Below are 23,135 nucleotides of genomic sequence, written 5' to 3'. Positions count from 1 at the left end.
ATATCATCAAGTTAGACTCCTGCCTCCACACAGCTCCACCCAAAATTCAAACTCTGAGAGCTTTGTTCAAACACTTCATGGACACCAGCAGGCTTGGGTCATGACTACTACTCTTGGGAGACTAAGGAAGAATGCTGAAAGATTAAAGGAAACTTCAGGGAAGCCTGGTAAGAATGGCTATAAAGGCTTGAAAACTTGTCTCACAGAGAAAGAGGTAAAGATGTGCTGAAACTCATAAGTGACAATAGTGTGGATCAATCACTTGGTCCCACGTGTGGGACTAAGAAGTGAGCTGTGTAGGAAACAAAAGGGCGACAATAAGTACTTATTCAATTTGGCAGATACATCAAGGTTTTGTAGTTGGCATTTGAAAGAAATCAAAAGCAGAACATATGAGAAATTATACAAGTTCATAATTCATCATGTTTAATCATTTGTACAATTTAATGAAGGTTGTTTAGAAAATCCATCACTGGAAATACTGAATCAAAGTGAAGTGATGTTTTCCTCTCAAACTGTGCTTTAGTTCAAACACATGAGAAAGAGTTGTTTTCATCCTAGCCAGAGCCAGTACAGAAATGAACAATTTTGGATGAAAGATATACTAGGGTACACCAAAAGTAATGCTTCCTAGTTTGTTACGTTGGCTCATGATGTCACAGGAGGATGTTGGTGGTATGGCAGTAAAGATCGAACCTTCCCACCAATATTCTGCTTCATTTTGTTGTCATGTGACAGATGGCAGCAGAGGCACAATCTGACAAGTTGGTGTCTGACGTGAAAGTGCATGTGAAGCAAAGGTTTGTAATTGGAAGCCTCCATGCAGAAAAAAATGGTATCCACTGATGCTCGTCAGTGCTTGCTGAACGTTTATGGAGATCAAACAGTGGATGAGAGCACAATGAGGCAGTGGGTAATATGTTTCAGCAGTGGTGATAGTGGTTCACCTCCACTGTTGCAGTTTTTTACAGGCACAGCATTCATGTTCTCGTTCACTGCTGGCAAAAATGCAAAGCTAATGGTGATGACTATGTTGAAAAATAGTGTTTTTTTTAGCTGAGAATTTGCTCTATCATACAGTGTTATACTCTTTGTAGTATATGCTGTAGTTTGTGTGGAAATAAGAGGCATTACTTTCAGAGCGACCTGTGTACAATGGTAGAACTACATATGATACTAGTGTGCTCCTAGAAAGCATACATTATGTGCATGAGATTCCTACTGGCTATGGCTGCAACACAGACCTGCAGTCTTTCTCTCCTGCTTTGTGAAACCCCAAGTCATTCACATCTGGTTGAAGCTGACATAAGCAGAGATACAGTGTGAACATATGAAATGGAGAGCATAGAGCAGTAGTTAAATGAATTTTCATTACCATATTTTGGAGTTAATGAGTCCATGAATGGTAGTGGTGAGGATGAGTTTCTTCTACTGTAGCCTGGACTAACAGCACTTTAAGAACAGGTCTGAAATCACCAGGCTAGTCATTCCAGTGATCAATGGTTACCTTTTTGTTTTTCTATGTTACTGTTAAAATATGAAAAGTGAAACTTTGCGTTGGATTATGTTAACATAAATAAATAAATAAATAAATGTATCAGTAGGTCATGATTTCAACAAATTGTTTTCTTTTTCAGCATTTCTCAATGGAATTTAACAATATGCTCTATTCATGCTTTTAATGTTTAAATAGAGATATATAATAATAAATAGAAGTTGACTTCAGAGGATGTACTATCTATTCATCTATTTATTCTGTTAGATTTTTCATCTTGGTTTCACTTCCTACGTTCTTTTTTTATTTTTTTTTTCCCCCTCTTCCTATGTATCTACCTGTTCCAATATCCTCCTTTCTGCTTTTCTTCTATTTGGGTGCATTTTCTTTACATCCATTGTTTTGGTCATAGTATAGCGTACAGAATGTATGCAGCACACAGAAAGCAGTAATTTTCTATATGTAAATGGCTTAATAAAGAAAAAAACGTAACCAAGCGATGGCAACAGCAAAGGATGTTAACATAGCTAATGTCCATCAAGAGTTTCACAAAACTTGAGGCATTTTAAATGACATTCTCTGGCCTTTGGACACTAACAAACTTAGGGAATGCTAAGTACCAAGACAATAGATTGAGAACTGTTGTAGAACATGGGATCATTGTGTTTCATAAAGAAAGTGAAATTAAGATTTTAGGTATTTTCTGTTCCTCAGTTTTAGTCTGTAGGAGACAGAAAAAGGCATGGTACTGTGGGTATTGAATGTCAGTGAATAATAGAAACTTTCAGATGACAAGCACCGTTTATAAAAAAATAAATAATGCTGCTGTAGAAAGGAATATTTTTTCAATTTCTTCCAAAGCAGAATTCTGTAGGGCTTATGTTATTTATAACCTAGGAGATGACAAAGTCATCTTGAGTTAATTTGACTGAAGAATTTTTTTTTTCTAAAATGGAGTTTAATTTTTTTGTTAATTCATCAGCTTATTCTTAAAATTTATACATCTTTCCTGCAAACTTTCAACCTACACACCCATTAACTTTCAATCCATCTAAATATGATTATGACATTGATTCCTAAAATAAGATGAATTATAGGGAGAAGGGACAGCTCTTGTGTTGGATATGCTGAACTTTGAGTTCACATTTTGTATTTGTTCTGTGGATTTAGGAAAATATCTTGAAAATAGGTTAATAAAAATGTGAAGTTTTAGCTCTTCCTCCTATTGTATATCAGCATAAAATGCTGAGATTGCACTTAACCTGTATTCTAACAGGGTGAATCCTATTTACCTTTAAGGCAGTTCATAGGAAGGCAAAATCTCTCCAAATTCATACAGTATTATATTAAGTTTATTTCTGTGACCTCTAGATTCACATTTTTAAGAATATTACTTTTTTTTTTTTTCCTTGACAGGAAGTGAAAATATGAATGCACTTATTTCAGCTTAATATTTTTTAATGTAGGAGATGAAAGGGAAATATTAATCTCTATCTTTCTAGTAGCCTGTTTCCTAGCAAGGTTTATGGACTCCCTTGTAATTTATGTTAGAAGTAGCTCCTGTAGATAAGAATATTTTCCTATTTTCTATGGCACCTGTACAAAAAGCAGCCGGTGAGGCATCACCCTCTTTCACAAATAAGCTACCAATAGAGAACATTTTTAAAAGCAGATTTTCAGTCTGAAGAAGTTCAGGATCTGGTTCTAAGAATTGTGTTGAAGATCGCTCCAAGAAACACAAATATTGCTAGTAAGTTTCGAGTTGATTCATAGGGATCCTCATCTCTCTTGAAAAACACAGAGATAAAACAGAAAAAATCTGGGGACTCCTCTACTTGTTTCTGCAATAGGTATTTCTTTCCCAATGCCAGGCACTATTTTTTCAGCAAGGCTGAAGGGATTCTTTCAGTTAGAAAGTGTGGCCACCTGTTGGGGAAAAACACTGTAAAATAAAAGAAATCAGAAGTAGCAATGTACGAAGTGGTAATACCTTGAATACAAGCTGAGTAGAAATGCAAACACATGAAACAATAAAAGTTCAAGTCCTTGTTTCAGCTTTTTGTATATACTTACTTTAGTGTATAGGTTTGCAGTACTATGCTTTGTTCTCTCCCTGAATAAGTAGTTCTCTCTTCTGCTGACAGTTTTATCCTTGCCCAGTTACTCCTTTCAATCAGATAAAATTCATCCCTCATTTCTAACAGGCTGGCTTATTCAAATCACAATTTGGCCTTTACTAGGTAGAAATTGTATATAACAGAGGAACAGGTTGCACACTAAGGCATAACAGGTAATCTAATGATTATAGTTAATCATTATATTATTTGGCAGGAACATTTAAAAATAACAACAAAAATGTTTGAAGAAGGCATAAGTGAACCAAACATTTTAAGAATTTTCTAAAGTTTATTTGCAAAGTGGTCACATTTGTTCTACATTACTGGCTTTGTACCATCATTCTTACAACAAAGAAATGTCTACTCTTGAAAAAGGATGCCAGCAATAGCCACAGCTAAATTAGAGCTGAGAACGTATGTTACCTGGAAAAGATTATGCTTTGGTCACACATGCTCATGGATCACACCATGGACATGCAACACTGGAGTAGGTGGCCATACATCCCTGATATCAGGTAGGTCTGTTCACCCCAGAGGAGCCACTGCCAACCTCCTGCCTGCCATTTGTAGGACAGAATCCTCAGAGCTCAGCATTCAGTTAACTTCTTTGTCAAACAAATGTTAGAACTGTGACTAAAATGGCAACAGCTGGTAATGTTTGTTAATTAATTACAGGTAAGGTATGTACATTTACCTAAAATTGATTTTGCCATTGTAGGAGGATAGAGAATGGAACAGGATGTGATTAAATATAGATGTTTTGCTGGGAGGAAGGGGGAAGTTTACTGATGTCGCCTGAGAGGAAATCAGCCTTTCTGAAAACAGAGGAGCTTTAAACAGCAGTGAAAATTGATCTGCTTTACCAAAGCTACTTTTCGGAAATAATCTGTATCTGTTTCCACTGGGGAAGTTTGATACTTGTGTTGGTGTTCCCCTGGAGCTGAGGGCAGGAGGCCATCAGTGTGAGCTGGCTGTAAGGGAGGTGCGGCAGAAGCCGGTGGTGCCACCCAGGATACGACCGTTACCAGGCCAGCGGGTAAACCGCCCCACTTGCACCATGGCGGGTCCGCCACAGCCTGTCTACCAGGGGAGTTTCACGGACAGATTTCCCCACATCTCGGCTGTGAGTGAAACCTGCATGCTTTCTATGCTTTACCAGGGTCATAGTCTGGCCTTGAGGCTGAAGCAGAGGCAGCTAGTGGGGCCAGTGGGCTCTTCTAACTGCAGTCCTGCCTTACACCCAAAATAAAAAAAAAAACAACTCTCTTTTTAACAGAGTGGGACAATTAGCCATCTTGTATGAGATGTTGGAGCATTTGGCTTAGTTACACCTTGTTTTTTTTTTGGTTGTGTTGCTTAGGCTGGGAAGTTGTTTCCAACTGGTGATACAGCTGCACACTGCCTCACTGAAGCTTTACCCAGGGTGAGTGTGCTTTTGAAATTCTCACTTTTAAGTTTCTGTATACCTTCACATTAGTGATTGTGCTCTCAGACAGGCCCAAAATCTGTTACTTCTTCTGCCTCATGCTGGTTTTTAAAATAAAGAACATCAGTGAAACATGGTCATATTTTTCTACAGCTGTCGTTTAAAGGGATCACAGAAAATAGCTGGTAGGAATGTAGAAGTTTCTAATTTTTTTTTTTCTGTCTGTATGTTTTACGAAATTCATCACATCCTCTTAAGGAGGATTAAAGAGGATATTTTTACACCACAGTTTTTCTCTGTTGATACAATTACAGTGATTATTTTGAGGAGTTATGACTTCTGATAGAGGACCTTCTCCTTCATCAAAGTTGCCCTGTTAGAGTTGTGTTTCCCACGCTCCCTTTCCAGTCTCACTGACAGCTCTTCCTTTAAATGAGTGCATTTTAAAAAAAAAATAAATAAATAATAATCCAAAACAACAAGACAGTGGTTGAAGTAATTTCAGAAATTGCTTAATTGATGGGGGAATTGTTGTAGATTATGTTAAATGTTTCTTAAGTTGGTAAATGTAACATATGTAAGGAAGCTATTATCCACTTAAAGCCTAAGCCAGAAAGGTGAAGCTTACTCTCTCCTGACTTCTGTTGGTGATTTGATTAAATTTAGACTGGATTGTGTTGACCTTTTGTTCAGAGTATCAGCACCTGCAGCAATGCAGGATGTGTTATAGTCCTAAAACATCTTTCTATTTTGCTCTTACATCTGTGGAATCACACTAAATCGGCTTTTTGTTATTGTATTATGGAAATCGTTATTTTCTTTGCCTTATATATAGCCCATTACTCCAGCTATTGTGAAGAAGTTTCGTAATACGACAAATCCAGCTCCTGGTGCTAAAAGAATATTCCATGGCAGAGCAGATGATCCTGATGTTGCAGCTCACTTGACACATGGGATGACATCAGGTTCTTCAGTTGCTGTAAGGATGTGATTTCTTTACTTTTGTTTGAAAATGAACTGCTTAAGAATGTGCTTAATAAATGCAACTGATTCCTTCATCGTTGAAGGTAAAGTCATAGCTGAGTGATTTCATTGAGCATTTCACTGCTGCTTGGATTATCTGAATTCTGAGGTCTGTTCATAGGATTTAGCTTGATTGAAATAGGGAAATAGTTGGCTGACTTTTATCAAATAACTTTTGCAACGAGTAATGAATTATTCATTGCATTTTAACATTTAACTGTCTTCTGCTCACAAATTTTTCTTCTTTCCTCTTCTAAATACAGACGCAAAACTTGTTGAGCTCTTAGCAAGTGAACTATTACCAGAGAATGTTCAGCAACTTTTTATGTATTCTTTCTTACTTTTGAGTTGTAAATGATTTTGTTAGTTAAAAAGTGCTATTTGGACATGTCTGTCTATTTTGTATGTATAATTCAGAAATTATTTTTGTAAGATGTAATCAAACAACTCTTGGTAAGAGCTCTTGTTAATTTTATCAGATAATATTCAAATTTCTGAAAGTAGGTATTTGTTAGTAAATAACACTTTGCTGGTATGTCTTGTCAGCAGGGCTTGTAAATTAACAGTTTTCAATTTAACAAATGAAGATGCTAAGGCAGAAACTTTTAGGCTTAATCTCTAGGTTGGAAAACCTAAGACCTGATATTTGAGGATATTGAGTAGCACATTCATTAGGCATATCCAATATAGTAGTAACAATAAAAAAAATTAGATTCATACTGTACCTCCTCAGAAGTTTTATGTTGAATAGATTGACTTGTTTAGTCTGTATCATCTCTGGAAGATAATTTTACTTTGTATTATTAATTAAATGTTAACTGGAGGAAGAGTTGGAGGCAGTGAGTTTTCTGAGCATGGATTTGGATCATTATATCTACTACTGCTTTTTTTTTTTCCCCCCTCTATCCAATATATATTTATATAACATTTACCAAATATTTAATAATAAATCCTCTTTAGGGTCCCCATTATTTTGATGGCCAGTCTGAAAAATTGAATGATTTGAGAAGATCAGTGTAGCCTGGTTTGGTATTTTTTGAACCTTTTTTACTTTTTTGAGATTTTATTTTTCTCCTTGTGTTGATCTAAGCTTACAAGTAATTTCCATTGACCCAAGCCTTCTGGATAGACATTTTGTCCAACTTATTGTTAAGCTTTGAGAAACCCTCCTAAAGTCCTTTCTGTTGATACTTCCTTTTGGATCGCAGTATTACTCTATATCTTAAAATATGCACTGGCAGAACTGAGAGTAGATGTTTAGTGAATAGACTTAACCACTAGATGACAGATGTCTTTCCTCATAAGCACTAGGAGACATTCAAAAGATGTTATAGTTATATCATTTTCACACTTCAGTTTTGTCATATTGTAATTCATAATATGTAATTTGACAGTGGTTTCTAATATACATTAAGAGCAGAAAAACTGCAGTCTGAAATTTTATTTATCAACAAATGAAAAATCTTGTATAAAATTAGAAAGTTCTGTCTTAGAGTCTGTGTTTTATTTTGCTGGAGATTTAGCATAGCACTGATTATTAATGACCTAATCTAACAATACAGTTCTGTATTACAACTTGTTAGAAGAAATTATGAGTCTAATAATCTAAAACGTCTTCAGAAGACTTACTATCAATGTGCTGTTTTTGTGGATGTGAGGGGTTAGCTGTCCTGATGTGTGAATGATTAAAATTTGCTGGTGTTCTTGCCTCTTTTGTTGTTTGTGACATCTTTAGGCAGCATCACTGATAAATCCACTTCCTAAAACTAATTTTCAACAAAAATTACAAGACAAAAAAGAAGCAATCTACTTTAGTAATCGTGAAGCACCTTTGGGCAAGTCACATGATCAATCTGCTATGTTACCCGAGGGCTTGGATATAATCAATACCACATTTGGAACAAAAATTATCCAAGGTAGGAAAAAGTAATGCTAAAACATACTTCTTGTAAATACAAGTATGCAATTTTATACTTAGGCTAAACTGTATACTTCCAACAATTCTGGTTTAGCAGAAAAGTCATTACAGAAGATACTGAAAGGCATAAAAATGTACTGGTATTTTTTCTGTTATGATAAACAAATAGACATCTGAAACATTTTGTAAATAGTAGGGCTTTTTGCTGTGTATAATATATTACCTTAACCTGTCAGTCTTTCCTTCATAGCTGTGAGCAGATCACATATGCATTCACCATATAGTCCCTTTGCAACAGTTACGTTCATCTCAGTTTCTGTGATTCTCACTCTATTCTCACTCTCTATTCTATTATCATGTTACAAGATTCCTATTAATTTTATTGATTTTCTGCAAGGATGACTAAAAAATGTCATATTTTCACAGTATTAGCATCTTCTCCAATAAATACTGTTTCAAATTTTAAAACAAACCAACAATAAACCCATAAATATGTTCTTTTCTTTTCAGATACATCAGCTGGGGAGCTTATAAATCCTCCAAAAACTTTTGCAGAAGTAGATAAAGAAGCCAGAGAAGGACATGATTTGTATGTTGTGTCACACAATGATTATTATTCTGGTACGTTTACAATGATTATTATTCTGATCTGTTCAAAGGCTATTAAGAAGCAACATAAGAAGACCTAATATAAATTTGAATCTCATCGCATCTTCAAAATGTATCACACATGATTTTTGAGGTGCAAGCAATTACTGTTTATTTATTAATATAATAGAATATAAATCATTTTAAAAGCAATGGTGAAAAAAACAACAACAACAACAACAGATGTGCAACTGAAAGAAGAGTACCCATTTCTAGAATTGTAGGTTCATTGTAAGTATGTTAGGCAGTATAAGGGCTTAATGAAGGTGCTGAAAGACTGGTTTTGGTTGGGAGCTATCTGGAAAACAAAGTATCCCCAAGAATGCAGAAACATCTAGATACTCTGGTTGCTTAGTGACTTCAGCTTTATCTATGTCTGTTATCTGTATCTGAGCAGTCTCAGGCTCAGAGGTATATACTATGAGCCCCAGCCTGTCCCATTACTTTTTCTTCTGGTTCGTCTGTTTCATGAGGATACAAAATTTCAGGTCATATGGTCTTCTGGAAGGAGCTCAGTATCAAGCTCTGGTTACTACAAAGAATTTCAGTGTGCTGTCTGGCACTCTGAAATGCAAATTCCTCAGCCTGTCTGTGAGTCTGTCCCACAGTCTTGGTTTATAGTCTTCCAGTGGGCTGTACCTACACTGCTTCGACTTCAGGGGTTATATTTATTTGAAGTGTTCCTTAGTAGTTATCATTTATCTCGTAGGTCTACACAGGAACACCGAAAAATATGCAGCACGTACATTTGTTAGGCAACCACTTCTGTTTTTCCCATGTCCATCTTTTCCACTTACACTCTGAAACTTACATTATTGATCTATAAAATTGGCATTACAATAAAGTTTACTATTACTATTGTGCTATTACCAACAATTTAGTAGGTGTTGGCTCAGAATGTAAGAAATAGATATTTCAGTTGTAATAATGAATAATTTCATATGGAGGCTGTTTTTGGAGAAGTACTGTGGTCTCTCACTGAGAAATTCTGCTCTTGCAGAATATGGCACAATTGCTCTAAATTGGCCAAACATATAATTTTATTTCTTCTCCTCCCCAACTTTACCAGGTGTTTTAGAGGAATTATCTGTTTCTGTCTCCTTTATAACTTCTATCCACAGACCATGGAGAAGTCAAGAGTAGACAAACTAAGCAGCAGGAAGACAAACTGTCTTTATGTAAAAGGGGAAAAAAAATCAACAATATGTTCCAGTTTTGAACAAAACATAAATGTTCCATGCAACAATACAGCCAGAGGAAGCCTTTATTAATAAGCATGCATGGATACTTTTTTTTTTCCTGAAAGTTTAAATTGCAGTTCTTTTAAAAAAGGGATTGAAAATGCAGAAAAAAAGAATTAAAAATTAGTCCCTCTGGATAGCATCCCTTCTCGCTAGTGTTTCAGCTGCACCACTCAGCTTGGTATTGTCTGCAAACTTGCTGAGGGTGCGCTTGATCTCACCGTCCACGTCAGCTACAAAGATCTTCAATAACTCCATTCCCAACACTGATCCCTGAGGAATGCCACTCATCACTGATCTCCACTTGGATGAGTGGCACTTGTGAAATGCCATTTTTCTTCTGTGATGGGTTACAGATGCTTGTTGCTCAGTTACACAGAGTACTGAAGTGATGTTCTTGTACATAAAGCAGGCAATTTTGGATTAACAGATTTATAAACATGTAGGGCAATATCTTTTTTCCCAGACTTTATTGTAAAATTCCTACTAATTCAATATAGGAAGCGTATATCTGAAAGTGCAGTAAGTCAAAATATTTTTTCGCTTAATTGTTAATAAATAACACATTGAATGGTATTTGTTTCTGCTTACATACTGAATTAAAAAGTGGTTTTGTTTGCATGATTAAGCAATCTAGTATTTTTTCATTAATTCTGTTGGGATTTTCTTTTGTCTTTATTCAGACATAAAAAGTGTTTTGGACATCCAGCTATTTTATAACTCAAGTAGTTTTTGTGGCTTTTTGTTGCCTTTTGTCTTCTCTTTTGACAATGAGATTAATCTTAAGTATTTAAGTATTGTGTGAATTACACAAATTTCTTGTCTTTTATTGAAAATAATTAGGAATTTACTTTTTTTTCCTTATTATTTTACTTTTTTTCTTTATTATTTTATCTTATGAATGAATATACTTTTTTCTAATATATATTTCTTCTGCTGAAGTGTTTTAAGCAAGTTGAAACACTTGATTTTTTTTTTTTCTTTAATAGGGGAAGCAATAAATAGGAAGTATGACTCACCGAACTTCAACAAGTCTTATGTGTATGGAATAGAAACCCCTCACTTTGAAGATGGACGAAATGTATCCAAATCCTTAAATTGGCTCTACGATTGGCAATTGTAAGTTACAATGAGTTAAGTAGTAAATTAGCAGTATGAGTTTTAGAAAAGTCTTCATATTGAATATAATATATATCTTGATAAATATCCTATCCTTCAGTTTGTTAGATTTATTGAACTGAAAGGTAAATGTAAGGACTAATTTTCAGAATAATTTATTCAAATCCTTTCTGCTATAATATGAAAGCATAGAACTTGGCATTTCCTTCATGTTAAATGAAGATGTCTTTGATTTTGAAATATAAGAATTTTCAGTTATTAAATTTATTTCCCTTGCAAAAAGTTGCTGTTTCCTTTTAGTATGTGTGTTTTTTTAATATTATTGAGTGGTTGTAGAATATTGTGAAGCAGTTGTTTGTGAGTTCTCTCAACACTGATAGGAAAAGAGCAGCAAAAATTGTACCCAAAAGAATTGATGACTTCAAGGAAAAATTTCAGCCTCAGATTGGAAAAGTCCTTGATCCGTAAGTAAGCAAAGATACCTTCCAAGAACAGAATTTATACACACTTTCCAAGCCACCAGTTTCTTTTTCTGTTTTAGATAAGCAATATAAATTTGTGTTCTAAGCTTCTACTGGAGTGCTCAATTACAGGATGGGACTCTGCCTGCCCTCACTGTGAAAGTTAGTAATGAAGGCTGTGTTGTGGCTATATCAATGTGGCTGTGAAGGCTATATCATGAAGTGTTTATTTATTTAGCTTTTTGTTTCTAGGAAGATTTGAAAGAACTGAAATGTCTCACGTATTGTTTGGAAACAACCATTTTGCTTACTCTGACACTGGATTTGTTGATCTGCTTTAGGCCATCTGTATTCAGTTGGACATGAAACTAAACTGTAATATTATCTAGCAGCATGTACTTAGTCATATTGTTACAGTGCTTCATGAACCTTGGGTGATTTCCAACAACTGTTTTAGTTCTCAAAACAGTGCTTATGGTGAACTGTGGTAGTCTTAGCTACTAAACTGGTGTTGCTGAATGCAAAGATTGTCTTTGCAGATGTTTGATATTTCTTTACAACTCTCTGGGGACCCAGAATATTATTGACTTTGGTACCAAATTTAATTTTGCATTCAAAATCTCAGGCTCAAAGTGACTCTGATGGATTATGCTGATAGTTCCTATTGGGAGTGAGCATGTTTCCCTTTCTGTAGGGAGAGCCAGTTTATCTTCTGTCTTTTCTGTCCTTACTGTGAAGGAGACTTGGATTGTGAGCAGTGTGAGGCAGTGCGATCAGTCAGGGAATACAGGTTGCTCTACAAGCTCAAATCCAGCACTAATACTACAGGAAAAGTATAACTAACAACATTTAATCATATGTGCAGTATGAAAAGGAGAAAAACGCATGGTAGTATTTCAGTTACCAATTTCCATCTCTGTAGTTATGTGGTTTTTGTTTGTTGTTGTTTTCAGAAGCGAGCACTACTTCTCTTTTCAATTTTGACAGAGACTTCTAATTCATATAACAAAATTTTAATTATTAAACATGAAAATAAAATGAGCATTGCATCTTCTTCAAATGAAGAAATAAGTTCTTAGAGTCATCAACATCATCTTAATTTTCTATTAAAAAATGGGGTCAGGTTTTCTAGATGGATATTTGCTTGGTTGCTATACTTTGTAGAAAACATTATGTGTGAAAAAGCAGATGTAAATAAATCTTTCTACTGTTGTCAAAAGTTGTTTATTTTGGTGACACTTTTTCAGATGGAGATCTGGTTTGTCCTAAACATTAGTAATATCTGTCAGGTATGCTATAAAGCATTTCTCACTCTTTAATTTCTATCATATTTATAGAAAAACAATTTATTTTAACATTGAGATGCTTTTTCCTATTACCTTTTTGAACACGCATAATTATTAATGTTTACATTTAGTTCTGCTTAACAGTCAATTTTCTAAATGTATATAGCAGGATGCTTTTCTGCAATTATAACTTTAAAGCAGTGTACTAGTGAAAAAAAATCCAAGTTAACTATGTGTATAATTCCTAGTTATATAACAGGTGAGCAAGTTTCTTTAATGATAGCTTACAGTTTATTTTAGCCACTAATGAACTATTTGACAAATAATAAAGGAATGTGCATATTGACAGTATAGCAGAAACAATGAATGTTCCTGCAGACCATACCTTTGGAATGTTACTCCGTCCAGATGAATATGGTAAGTCTTACAGTGGCAGAATAAAATATTAACTTGTTGATGAAACTATGCTGAAGTAATATAGTATATAATTTTCATAAACTCCTAAGGATAACACTAAAGTTTTGGAGGGGCAATTTGAGAAGAAATGAAGTTAACTTTTTTTTTTTTTTTAGTTTTTTTAAGCTTTTGTATCTGAGGCAGGACGAAGAGAGTGTGGGAAACTCATACTGACATCTAAGTGACAAACTAAAAATGGATATTTGCATCAATTATGTGTCTTTCCTCACAATGATTTTTCCAGAACATTTTCACAAGAGTAAAAATAGCAAACAATAATTGAGGAAAAATAGGAATGTATAGACATTGGTAGAGAGACAGAAAATGGAATGAGGGGAAGAAAAAAGATTAATTTTCATTGTGGCAAAATTTTGAAAACTGCTGAACTCAAATAACAGTTGTTAGAATTTCTGATATTTTGGTATAATTATTAATGACTTGGAAACTGCAGCAAAGGAAATTGCTGCAAATAGTTAGGCAACAAAAATTAAGTGGCTCAAATTTATTTAAGTAATTATTTATTTATTTAAGTCAAGACCAGAGTACTTATTTTAAATTCTGCATAAGCCTGTGTACCTGCTTTACTCTGTTGGGTATTAAGTGAAATGTTATATGCGTAGGTATGCTTGCCTTGTAAGGAACTTCAGAAGGAACTGAACAAACAAAAGAAAGCAGAATGACAGCAAAAATTAATTTTTAACATGTAGAAAATAGTGCATCTATATTCCTGTTTGAATGGGGTAAGGCGAACTACACTTATTAGTTAATTGGACTCTGAACTTCTTGCACTCCATATTGCCTTCAGCGTTGTGGTGGGAACTTGGATGAAAATTGTAGATCAGTGTGTCAGAGTGTTTGAAAATGCTAACGGTGTTAAGATACATAGAAAACTAGAAGAATTACACAGTAGTCCAAGAACAGGCTTGTCTTTTAGAAATCAGTGATATTGAAGCCCTTGAAGGTATTACATTGAATTTTCTACTGGTTCTTGTGATTATCCTGAAACATGACAAGCTGGTAGTGATGTATTAATAATGTATTTTATTTTGTTCTCAACTATTTGGACATTAAGTAGCTCTTACTATATTATGCTATAAAGATGTTTCAAAATATTCAGTATTAACTGCATGTCAGTAGTGAAATCATGTGGACCATTTGATCTTTTAATGAGATGGCCTTATCAAATATTCCACGCTGAATAAAATCAGCATCTTGAAATTAAAATTCTTCTACTCTAGACACTAAGTTGTTTTTTAAAATCTCTATTTTCTATATATGTGTAACTAATCGAGGAAGTGTTTACTTTCATAGGCGTTGGAGATCTTCTTCACTGTAGGGTTCCAAGTGAGTTCCTCCGTGGCAAAGACAGAGAGAGAGCTGTCTTAGCTGCAGTTAGGCAGTGTTTGAAGAAAGCTAACTATGAAAATTTTGACATGTTACTGGAAGCATTCAGGCATTATGATAAGGTTAGTGTTTTGGAAAAAATAAAGTATGTGTATTGTGTGTCATTAGTACTTCTGTGTTGTAGAGGTGCATACATGAATAATAATAATAATAACAAAGCAAATATAAAAGAAGAATATGAAGACAAGATAGCTTAGTTACTACAACTATATAAAAACCAACCAAACAACCAAAAAGAAACAACCTAACAACCCAGACCTAAAAACCAAATGAAAACTTCCGGAAAGTTATAGTTGCTATACTGGCTCTATACTTAACATAAAATCATAGGCACTGTCTGGCAGATCACTGTACAGGCCGGATCATATACTATAGTGATTAGTTGGATCTCCTAAAGAAAACAGTCCTAAAAACTAGCTTCTCAAATTGCCACTTATCAAAATAGATACTGCAACAATTTTACCCAGTAGTATTTGGAGTTTCCAAGATAAAGGCAAACAAGGGAGAAGAGTAAGAAAGAATAACCTTACCGTTTTTTTTCTCCTCAAAATTTATTTTTATATCACCTCAGAAGAAAATTGATTGACGGAATTTTATTCATATTTTTCTCCAATCTGTAATTCTTTGCTGCATTGCCAAGCACCAGAATTTCAAATCTCCTATTTTTTTTCTCTGGATAAAAAGTATTATTTCCATTTCATTCATAACATTAATGATAGTGTATGCGAAATGTTTGATGCCTGACTTTCAAAAGAAATCGTTTTTCTTTAAAATTTGTGATTAGATTGCTATTTCGTCATAGTAAATTATCACACTGACTTTTAATCTGAAGTCACTGTATTATTTGGGTAAAAAATTATTCATTATTACTCTTGTATTCCGATTCTGAGTTTCTAATCTACTTGTGGATTTTTTGGTGCTCTTTTGAAATAGTGTGGCTATATATATACATATATGTACACACATATGTTAGAGTATTTTTATAACAATTGTTATAACAACTGTTTTATTTATAATAGAATGGTGATGGGATGATAGACAAAAACGACCTGAGGAAGTCCTGTTTTCAACTTAATCTGAATCTCGATAGTGAGCTCTTGGATTCCTTATTTGACTATTGTGATTTGGATAAAGACGGTCTCATTAATTATCAGGAGTTTGCAAACTTTCTGAATTGGAAAGACAAAATGGCTGTAGAAGAATTTGAAGAAAAAGTAATCACAAAAGGTAAGTGAATTAATACTGAGAGATTACGTAATTGAGCTTGTTACTACAACAGCAGGAATCCTTCTGAAGTAGACAAAGTGCTCCATTAGAAGAGCATATAGCCCTTACATGCCAAACAGTGTTGGCCAGTGATAGCAGAGAGATATACATATTACAGAACCCTGGAGTTGTTTTCATACAATCATAGAATGGTTCGAGTCTGTAGGGACTTTTAAGATCATCTAGTTCCAAACACCCTGCTATAGGCAGGAACATCTCCCTCTAGACCAGGTTGCTCAAAGCCCCATCCAGCCTGGCTTTAAATGCTTCCAGGAGGGGGCATCCACAACCTCACTGGGCAACCTCCCCTGGTGTCTCACCATCCTCACAGTAAAGAATTTCATCCTAATATCTAGTATAAATCTACTCTCTCCCAGTTTAAAACTGTTTCCCCTCATTCTATTGCTACTTGCCCTTATAAAATGTTCCTCCCTGGCTTTCCTGCAGGCCTCCTTCAGATACAGGAAGGCTGCTATAAGGTCTCCTCAGAGCCTTCTCTTCTCCACGCTGAAGAGCCCAAGCTCTCTCAGCCTGTCCTCCTAGGGGAGGTTCTCCAGCCCTCTGATCATCTTTGTGGCCCTCCTCTGGACCTGCTCCAACAACTCCATATCCTTCTTGTGTTGGGGGCCCAGAACTGGACTTGGTACTCCAGGTGGGATCTCATGAGAGCAGAGGAGAGGGGCAGAATCTCCTTCCTCGACCTGCTGGTCACACTTCTCTTGATGTAACCCAGGAAACTGTTGGCCTTCTGGGCTGCAAGTGTTGTACTTGATGATCTCTGGAGGTCCCTTCAACCCACGATTCTGTGATTCTGCACATTGCCAACTCATGTTGTCTCTCTTACCAGTTGACACTCTCAAATCCTTCTCAGGGCTGTTCTCAAGCTATTCTCCACCCAGCCCCTATCTGCGCTTAGGATTACCCCAACCTGGATGCAGGATGTTGCACTTGGCCTTGCTGAACTTCATGAGGCTGGGCCCACCTTTCAAGCCTGCCCAGGATAGCATCCCTTCCCTCTAGTGTGTCAACTGCACCACTCAGCTTGGTGTTGTCTGCAAACTTGCTGAGGGTGCACTTGATCCCACTGTCCATATAATCTACAAAGTTGTTCAATAACTCCAGTCCCAACACTGATCCCTGAGGAATGCCACTCATCACTGATAACCACTTGAGCTGTTGATCACAACTCTCTGAGTGCGAACATCCAGCCAATTCCTTAACCCGCAAGTGATCCATTCATCAAATCCATTTTTCTCCAACAAGGATGTCATGCAGGACAGTGTCAAATGCTTTGCACAAGTCCAGGTAAATGTCATCGGTTGTTCTTCCTTTATCTACTGATGCTGTAACTCCATCATAAAAGGCCACCAAGCTTCTCAGGCAGGTCTTACCCTTGGTGAAGCCATATTGGTTACCACCGACCACCTCATCTTTATTTTCCTATTGCCTTAGTAGGGCCTTCAGGAGAATCTGCTCCATGATCTTGCCAGGCACAGGGGTAAGACCGACTGGCCTGTAGTTCCCTGGATCTTCTTTTTTTCCCTTCTTGAAAACTGAGGTTATGTTTCCCTTTTTCAATCAGTGGGAACTTCACCAGACTACCATGACCTTTCAAATATGTTGGATAGCTGCTTGGCAACTACATCCACCAGATCCCTCGGAACATGGGGATGGATCCCATCAGGTCTCATGGAATTGTGCATCTTCAGATTTTGTGTTTAGAGATTGTCTCATAAATCAGGAGGAAGGAACAATTTCCTAGAATCATTATAAAGTATGTAAATTGTTTATCTTATGTTATCTACTTATAAGTTCTGAGAAGCTCAAGCAACTTTTAAAAATCTTTCATAATGTGCTGATAATAAATCCTGGCTATTCTGTAACTTCTCTTTAACAGGGAGAAAACTAGATGTCCCTCCTCAGTCTGACACAAAGACAGATGATGAGCCAATGTTGAAGCAAGAAGATCTTGTATTAAAAGAAGCAGGAAGCTCAGGAAAGACACCATTAACGCTTACAAGACCAACAGACAGTGTATTTGCAGACTATCAAACAACTTCTTCCCAGTATAATGCTGTAGTAGGTGGTCTTCCAACAAACTGTAAGTTCAATGGACTGTACATCACATTTCTAAGCATTATTTAAGAAAAAATCAGGAGTAAGTTTGAAAACTATTGCTGCAGATACTGCTAATGTTCAATAGTGAATTAATTTATCTAATCTAGATTTGTTTAGGATTGTGGCTTGGAATTTATCGGTTTGAATATTTGGCATAGATAATCTGTAGAAAATTTGAAATTTAGTCTAGATGTACAAAGCATCTAACGCTGTTCCACACAACATCTTTGACAATTAGGTCAGTTGCTCTGTTCAGGTGGAGACCAGTGACAAGCAGTGTTCCTTGGAGGGTGGTATTGGGACCGACATTTTTTTAACATCTTTGTCAGTTACATGGACAGTAGGGTTGAGTACACTCTCAGCCAGCAAGTTTGCAGCCAGCACCAAACTGCATGGTGCAGTTGCATGCTGGAGAGAAGGGATGCCATCCAGAGGGACCTTGACAGGCTTGAGAAGTAGGCACATATGAACCTTGTGTACTTAAACAAGGCCAAGTGTAGCATCCTGCACCAGAGTCAGGGCAATTACAAGTGCAAATATAGACTGGATGATTAATAGAATGAGAATAGCCCTGAGGGAAAGGACTTGTTAGTGTATGAAAAACTGAATATGAGCCATCAATGTGCACTTGCAGCCCACAAAACTAACCACATCCTAGCCTGCATCAAAAGAAGTGTGACCAGCAGGTCTAGGGAGCAAATTCATCCTCTCTCCTCTCATGAGGTCATACCTGGAGCATTGTGTCTGGAGACTCCCACATAAGAAAGACACAAAGCTGTTAGAACACATCTAGTTCTAGCACCAGTGAGGATGATCAGAGGACCTGAAGATATTTTCTATGAAGATAGGCTGAGAGATTTGGAAGAGAAAGCTCCAGGGAGACTTTATAGTTGCCTTCCAGCTTTTAAAAGGGGCCTAGAGGAAAGATGGGGAGAGTCTCTATCAGGGAATTAGTAGTGGGACAATGAGTAGTGCTTTTAAACTAAAAGAGGGTAGATTTAGATTAGACATTAGGAAGAAATTCTTCACTATGAGTGTGGCAAGACTCTGGAACAGGCTGCACAGAGAAGCTGTGTATGTCCCATTCTTGTAAGTGTTCAAGGCTTGGCTGGCTAGGGCTTTGGGCTTCCTGGTCTAGAGGAAGGCACCTGTCATGACAGTGGAGTTAGAACTAGGTGATCTTTAAGGTCATTTTCAACTCAAATCGTTTTATGTTTTTGAGAAATTAAGGTTGTAATTATAGGAAGACAAGATCATCTTAGAATCATCTAAAAATGGTTTTAGAAGAGAGTGCTCAAAAGTTACTAAAATATTTCCCATTCTCATGTGTCATTATATAGCTGGAGGTAAGAATTTGGAAATAAGAATTCTACAAATAGTAAAGATGAGGGGGAAAATTATATAAACTCTTGAAACTATATGAGACAAAGGATCAAAATTGCTCTTATTTAATGCAAAATATTTTACTGTCCCTGGGAGTATTTTTACATACTTTTCTATATTACCCATTGATTAATTTCCACAGATTATCCAGTATGTGGCGTTCCAACTATTCGTTCAGATATTCCAGCTCCTCGAATTCGCCGCATTAGTGACAGAACTAATTATGGCGATGAGGCCAATGCTTATGCATTATTGTTCCCTTCTGTCTTCAGTCAAAAGGGAGTGTATGAAGAAGACTTCTTTAAATCAAGACCAAAAGCAGAGGTACAGTATATTTTTTCCAGAACTTTCTTTCTAGATAAATGCAATGCCTTGACCCATGGGAAAGCAGAAAGTTGTATAGGTTGTAAAAATCATTATTTTGACATTACCATCCTTTAATGTCCATTCAGACATCTGAAAAATATATGCTCTTCATGTTCAAAGTTATTCATAAAAATGGTAGATACTGAAGTCTTATCTCAATGAAATGCGTAATATAAGGAAGTATGTCAGGTTGTTGCTGCTCACATGCTCAAATGCTGTGTACAGTAATGCTTGGTAGATAATTTAGGGCTTCAGAGTCTGTCTTTCAACATTTCTGTAATGTGAGAAGAGCAGAGGAGGAGGAACCTCATGCATCAGGTTAGGGGCTGACCTAAAGTAAAGGAGCTCTGTGGAGAAAGACCTGGGTGTCCTGGTAGACAGCGGATTGGTGATGACTTACTGGTGTGTCCTTGTGGCTAAGAAGCACAGAAGAATCTTGGTGTGTGTTAGAAAGAGCTTGGCCAGCAGGTCAAGGGAGGTGATCCTCCCCCTCTACTCTGCCTTGGTGAGACCGCCTAGAATCATAGAATCATTTGAGTTGGAAGGGACTTTTAAAAGTCATCTAGTCCAACTCCCCTACAATGAACGGGGACTTCTACAGCAAGATCCAGTTGCTCAGAGCCCTGCCCAGCCTGACCTTGAATGTCTTAAGGGATGGGGCATCCACCACCTTTCTGTACACCCTGCTCCAGTGCTTCACTACACTTATAGAAAAACTTTTTTATATCCAATCTAAATATCCACTCTTATAGTATGAAACCATTTCCCCTTGTCCAAACACAATAGAGCCTGCTAAAGAGTCTGTATCCTTCTTTCTTAAAGCCCCTATTTTGATATTGAAAGGCTGCTATGAGGTCTACCCAGAGCCTTCTCTTCTTCAGGCTGAAGAGCCCCAGCTCTCTCAGCCTCTCTTCACAGGGGAGATGTTCCATCTCTTGGATCTGGAGTACTGCATCCAGTTCTGGGTTCTCCAATTTAAGAAAGGCAGGGAACTCCTGGAGAGTCCAGTGAAGGGCTATGAAGATATTTAGGGATGCGGAGCATCTCCCTTATGAGGGAAGGCTGAGAGACTTCGGCCAGTTCAACCTGGGGAAGAGAAGACTGAGGGGATTTTATTAATGCTTGTTAATATCTGAAGGGTGGGTGTCAAGAGGCTGGGACTAAGTTTTTTTCAGTGGTCTCTAGTGATGGGACAAGGATCAACAGGCACAAACTGGAACACAGGAAATTCCATGTGAACACGAGGAAAAATGTCTTTACCTTGAGTGTGGCAGAGCACTGGAACAAGCTTGTGAAGTCTCCTTCTCTGGAGATACTCAAAACCTGCCTTCACACTTGCCTGTGCAGCTTACTCTAGTGAATGTTTTTTAGCAGAGTGGTTGAACAAGATGATCTCTAGAGGTCCTTTCTAACCCCTACGATCCTGTGATTCTGTAATTCAGAACAGATGTGAAACTTCCATCTTTGGATGTATTCAAATTCTGAGCCACATCCCGAGGAACATGGTTTAGTGGTGAATTTAGCCCTGCTTTGATTGTATGGGTAGATGGATTATCTCCAGAGATCTCTTCCATGTAAATTATCGTATAATTCTATCAGCAGATAGAATTATATAAAAATAAAAATATAAATAGGGTTTTTGTTGTTGCTGTTTGTTTTGTTTTCCTAGAGAAAGAATTTTACAGATGTGTAAAACTAGTTTCTGAGACACAGGAATTTTTGGTAAAAATTTTAGCCAGATTGTCTTCCCTTGAACTGGTTTTGCTAATAGCAATTTAAAAGCATTTTTCAGCTGTTATCTTTGGGGACTGCTACCACTCTTGTTTTGCATCCCAAAGTTCATCCAGCTAAAACAATGTTGCCCCTTGCTCGATGTTGCTTATGGTTTTTCTATTTTATTTCTCAGTATTTTCTAATGAAAAAAGAGATCACTTCATTATTGAAATATGATTTATGAGTCAACAACAGGAAAATATGAAATTTTAATCTGAAATGGAAAAAGAAATATTAACAAACTGTCCATCTCTTCTAGTAATTTTATTAGATAAATATCCAGTCATATGAAAGTACATCTGGAAGTTGTGTATATATTTTGCAGAAAAAAATGTTGCTAATTAGTGGTGGGGATATAAAAGATATAGTGTAGTATTATGTGTATTATGTATGTTGTGTTCCATAAATATCCTTAAAATAGCTTGTCAGAATGTCATGTACATGAGCATTTACCATTTTGTAACATAGCTCTCAAGCAGGAAATCCATGTATGCAGAGTATAGCTAATAGTAAATAGAGTTTGTGCTTCACAGAGAAGTCCATTGTACCTGTCAAGCACCAGATAGATCTCTGAAGTTATAATGTGGCCTGAGATGTTATCCTCCATTGTAGACTACACAGGCTATACAGAGTGCAGTACAGAACTATCTCTGAGTGCATTAAATCATCCAATACTCATGAAATAGATTGCTTCAGTATTGGTGAGGTTCTTTCGATTTATACTGGCATGGATCATTAATATCTTGAAACATTTATTAGCTAACAAAATTATTACATGAAAACCTAGAGTCGTATCATAATATCAGTTAATTAATGAGACCATCTAGTAATTAATGACAATTCTGACTGTAAAACAGTTTTGTAATGTGACACTTCCTGTTACAAAAGAACAAAGTGTTTCTAAACATGCTGTTTTCTTCATTAGAATTCAATAGTCTGTAAAAAAGAATTTAAATTACATGGCTGAGTAATAGTGTGTATTTGATATTCAATATGATCATGTTGATAGTAGGTAAGAGCCAGATTAAACTATGTGTGCACTTGATAATGTATGGTTTAGTTAGTGATTATTTTATGGCTGCTGCTGAGTCAAGACACAGTTGTATTTTAATAAGTTAGTATTGATAAAGAGAGTTATGAGAACTTCTAGTTATTTATCCTCCACAGAGTAGTATTCGTATTTGATTTTTCAACATTAAAGTTGTTTCAACCTTACTAAAACAGTTTTGTATACCACTGTTTTCATCAATATAAGATTCCATTTCACTGAATTGGGAACTTCATAGGTTAATGATCCAGGATGTAGATTGCTAATGTATGTGAAAACTATATTTTACAGTGTAAAGAAATTACCAATCAGAATTACTTGAGTTGTATTGTTTTGTAGGTAGCACAAATTCTTCACAATATTGGTGTGAACATTTCAGATGAAAGATTTGAAGACATATGGAAACAAGCCTGTATGAAACAACAAAAAGAAGAGGTTTGTGTAGAAAGTATCAGAAATATACTGGATAAGATGCATACATCACACACAAAAGATAGTTGATAAATCCAGTGTTTGAGCTCTGCATTAATTTAAATTGACATCAGTCATAATTCTGGTACTTAATGCAATAAATATTTTTTGAAAGA

The 23,135-nt window shown here is 36.2% G+C and overlaps 1 protein-coding gene across 1 annotated transcript; it reads left to right on the top strand.

Moving 5' to 3' along the window:
• Nucleotides 1–4,322: 4,322 nt before the first annotated feature.
• On the top strand, nucleotides 4,323–23,135 carry EFHB (EF-hand domain family member B). The gene is made up of 13 exons (XM_019616486.1): nucleotides 4,323–4,735; nucleotides 4,973–5,035; nucleotides 5,874–6,017; nucleotides 7,797–7,977; nucleotides 8,490–8,600; nucleotides 10,858–10,987; nucleotides 11,368–11,451; nucleotides 13,084–13,151; nucleotides 14,502–14,656; nucleotides 15,614–15,821; nucleotides 17,758–17,961; nucleotides 19,504–19,685; nucleotides 22,888–23,135. Exons 1-13 carry the CDS (start codon nucleotides 4,670–4,672, stop codon nucleotides 23,047–23,049), a joined length of 1,758 nt encoding a protein of 585 aa, XP_019472031.1. The 5' UTR covers nucleotides 4,323–4,669; the 3' UTR covers nucleotides 23,050–23,135.

This window comes from Meleagris gallopavo, chromosome 6 (genome assembly GCF_000146605.3).
Source record: "Meleagris gallopavo isolate NT-WF06-2002-E0010 breed Aviagen turkey brand Nicholas breeding stock chromosome 6, Turkey_5.1, whole genome shotgun sequence".
NCBI lineage: Eukaryota > Metazoa > Chordata > Aves > Galliformes > Phasianidae > Meleagris > Meleagris gallopavo.
This window is presented reverse-complemented; position numbering and strand designations above follow the sequence as displayed.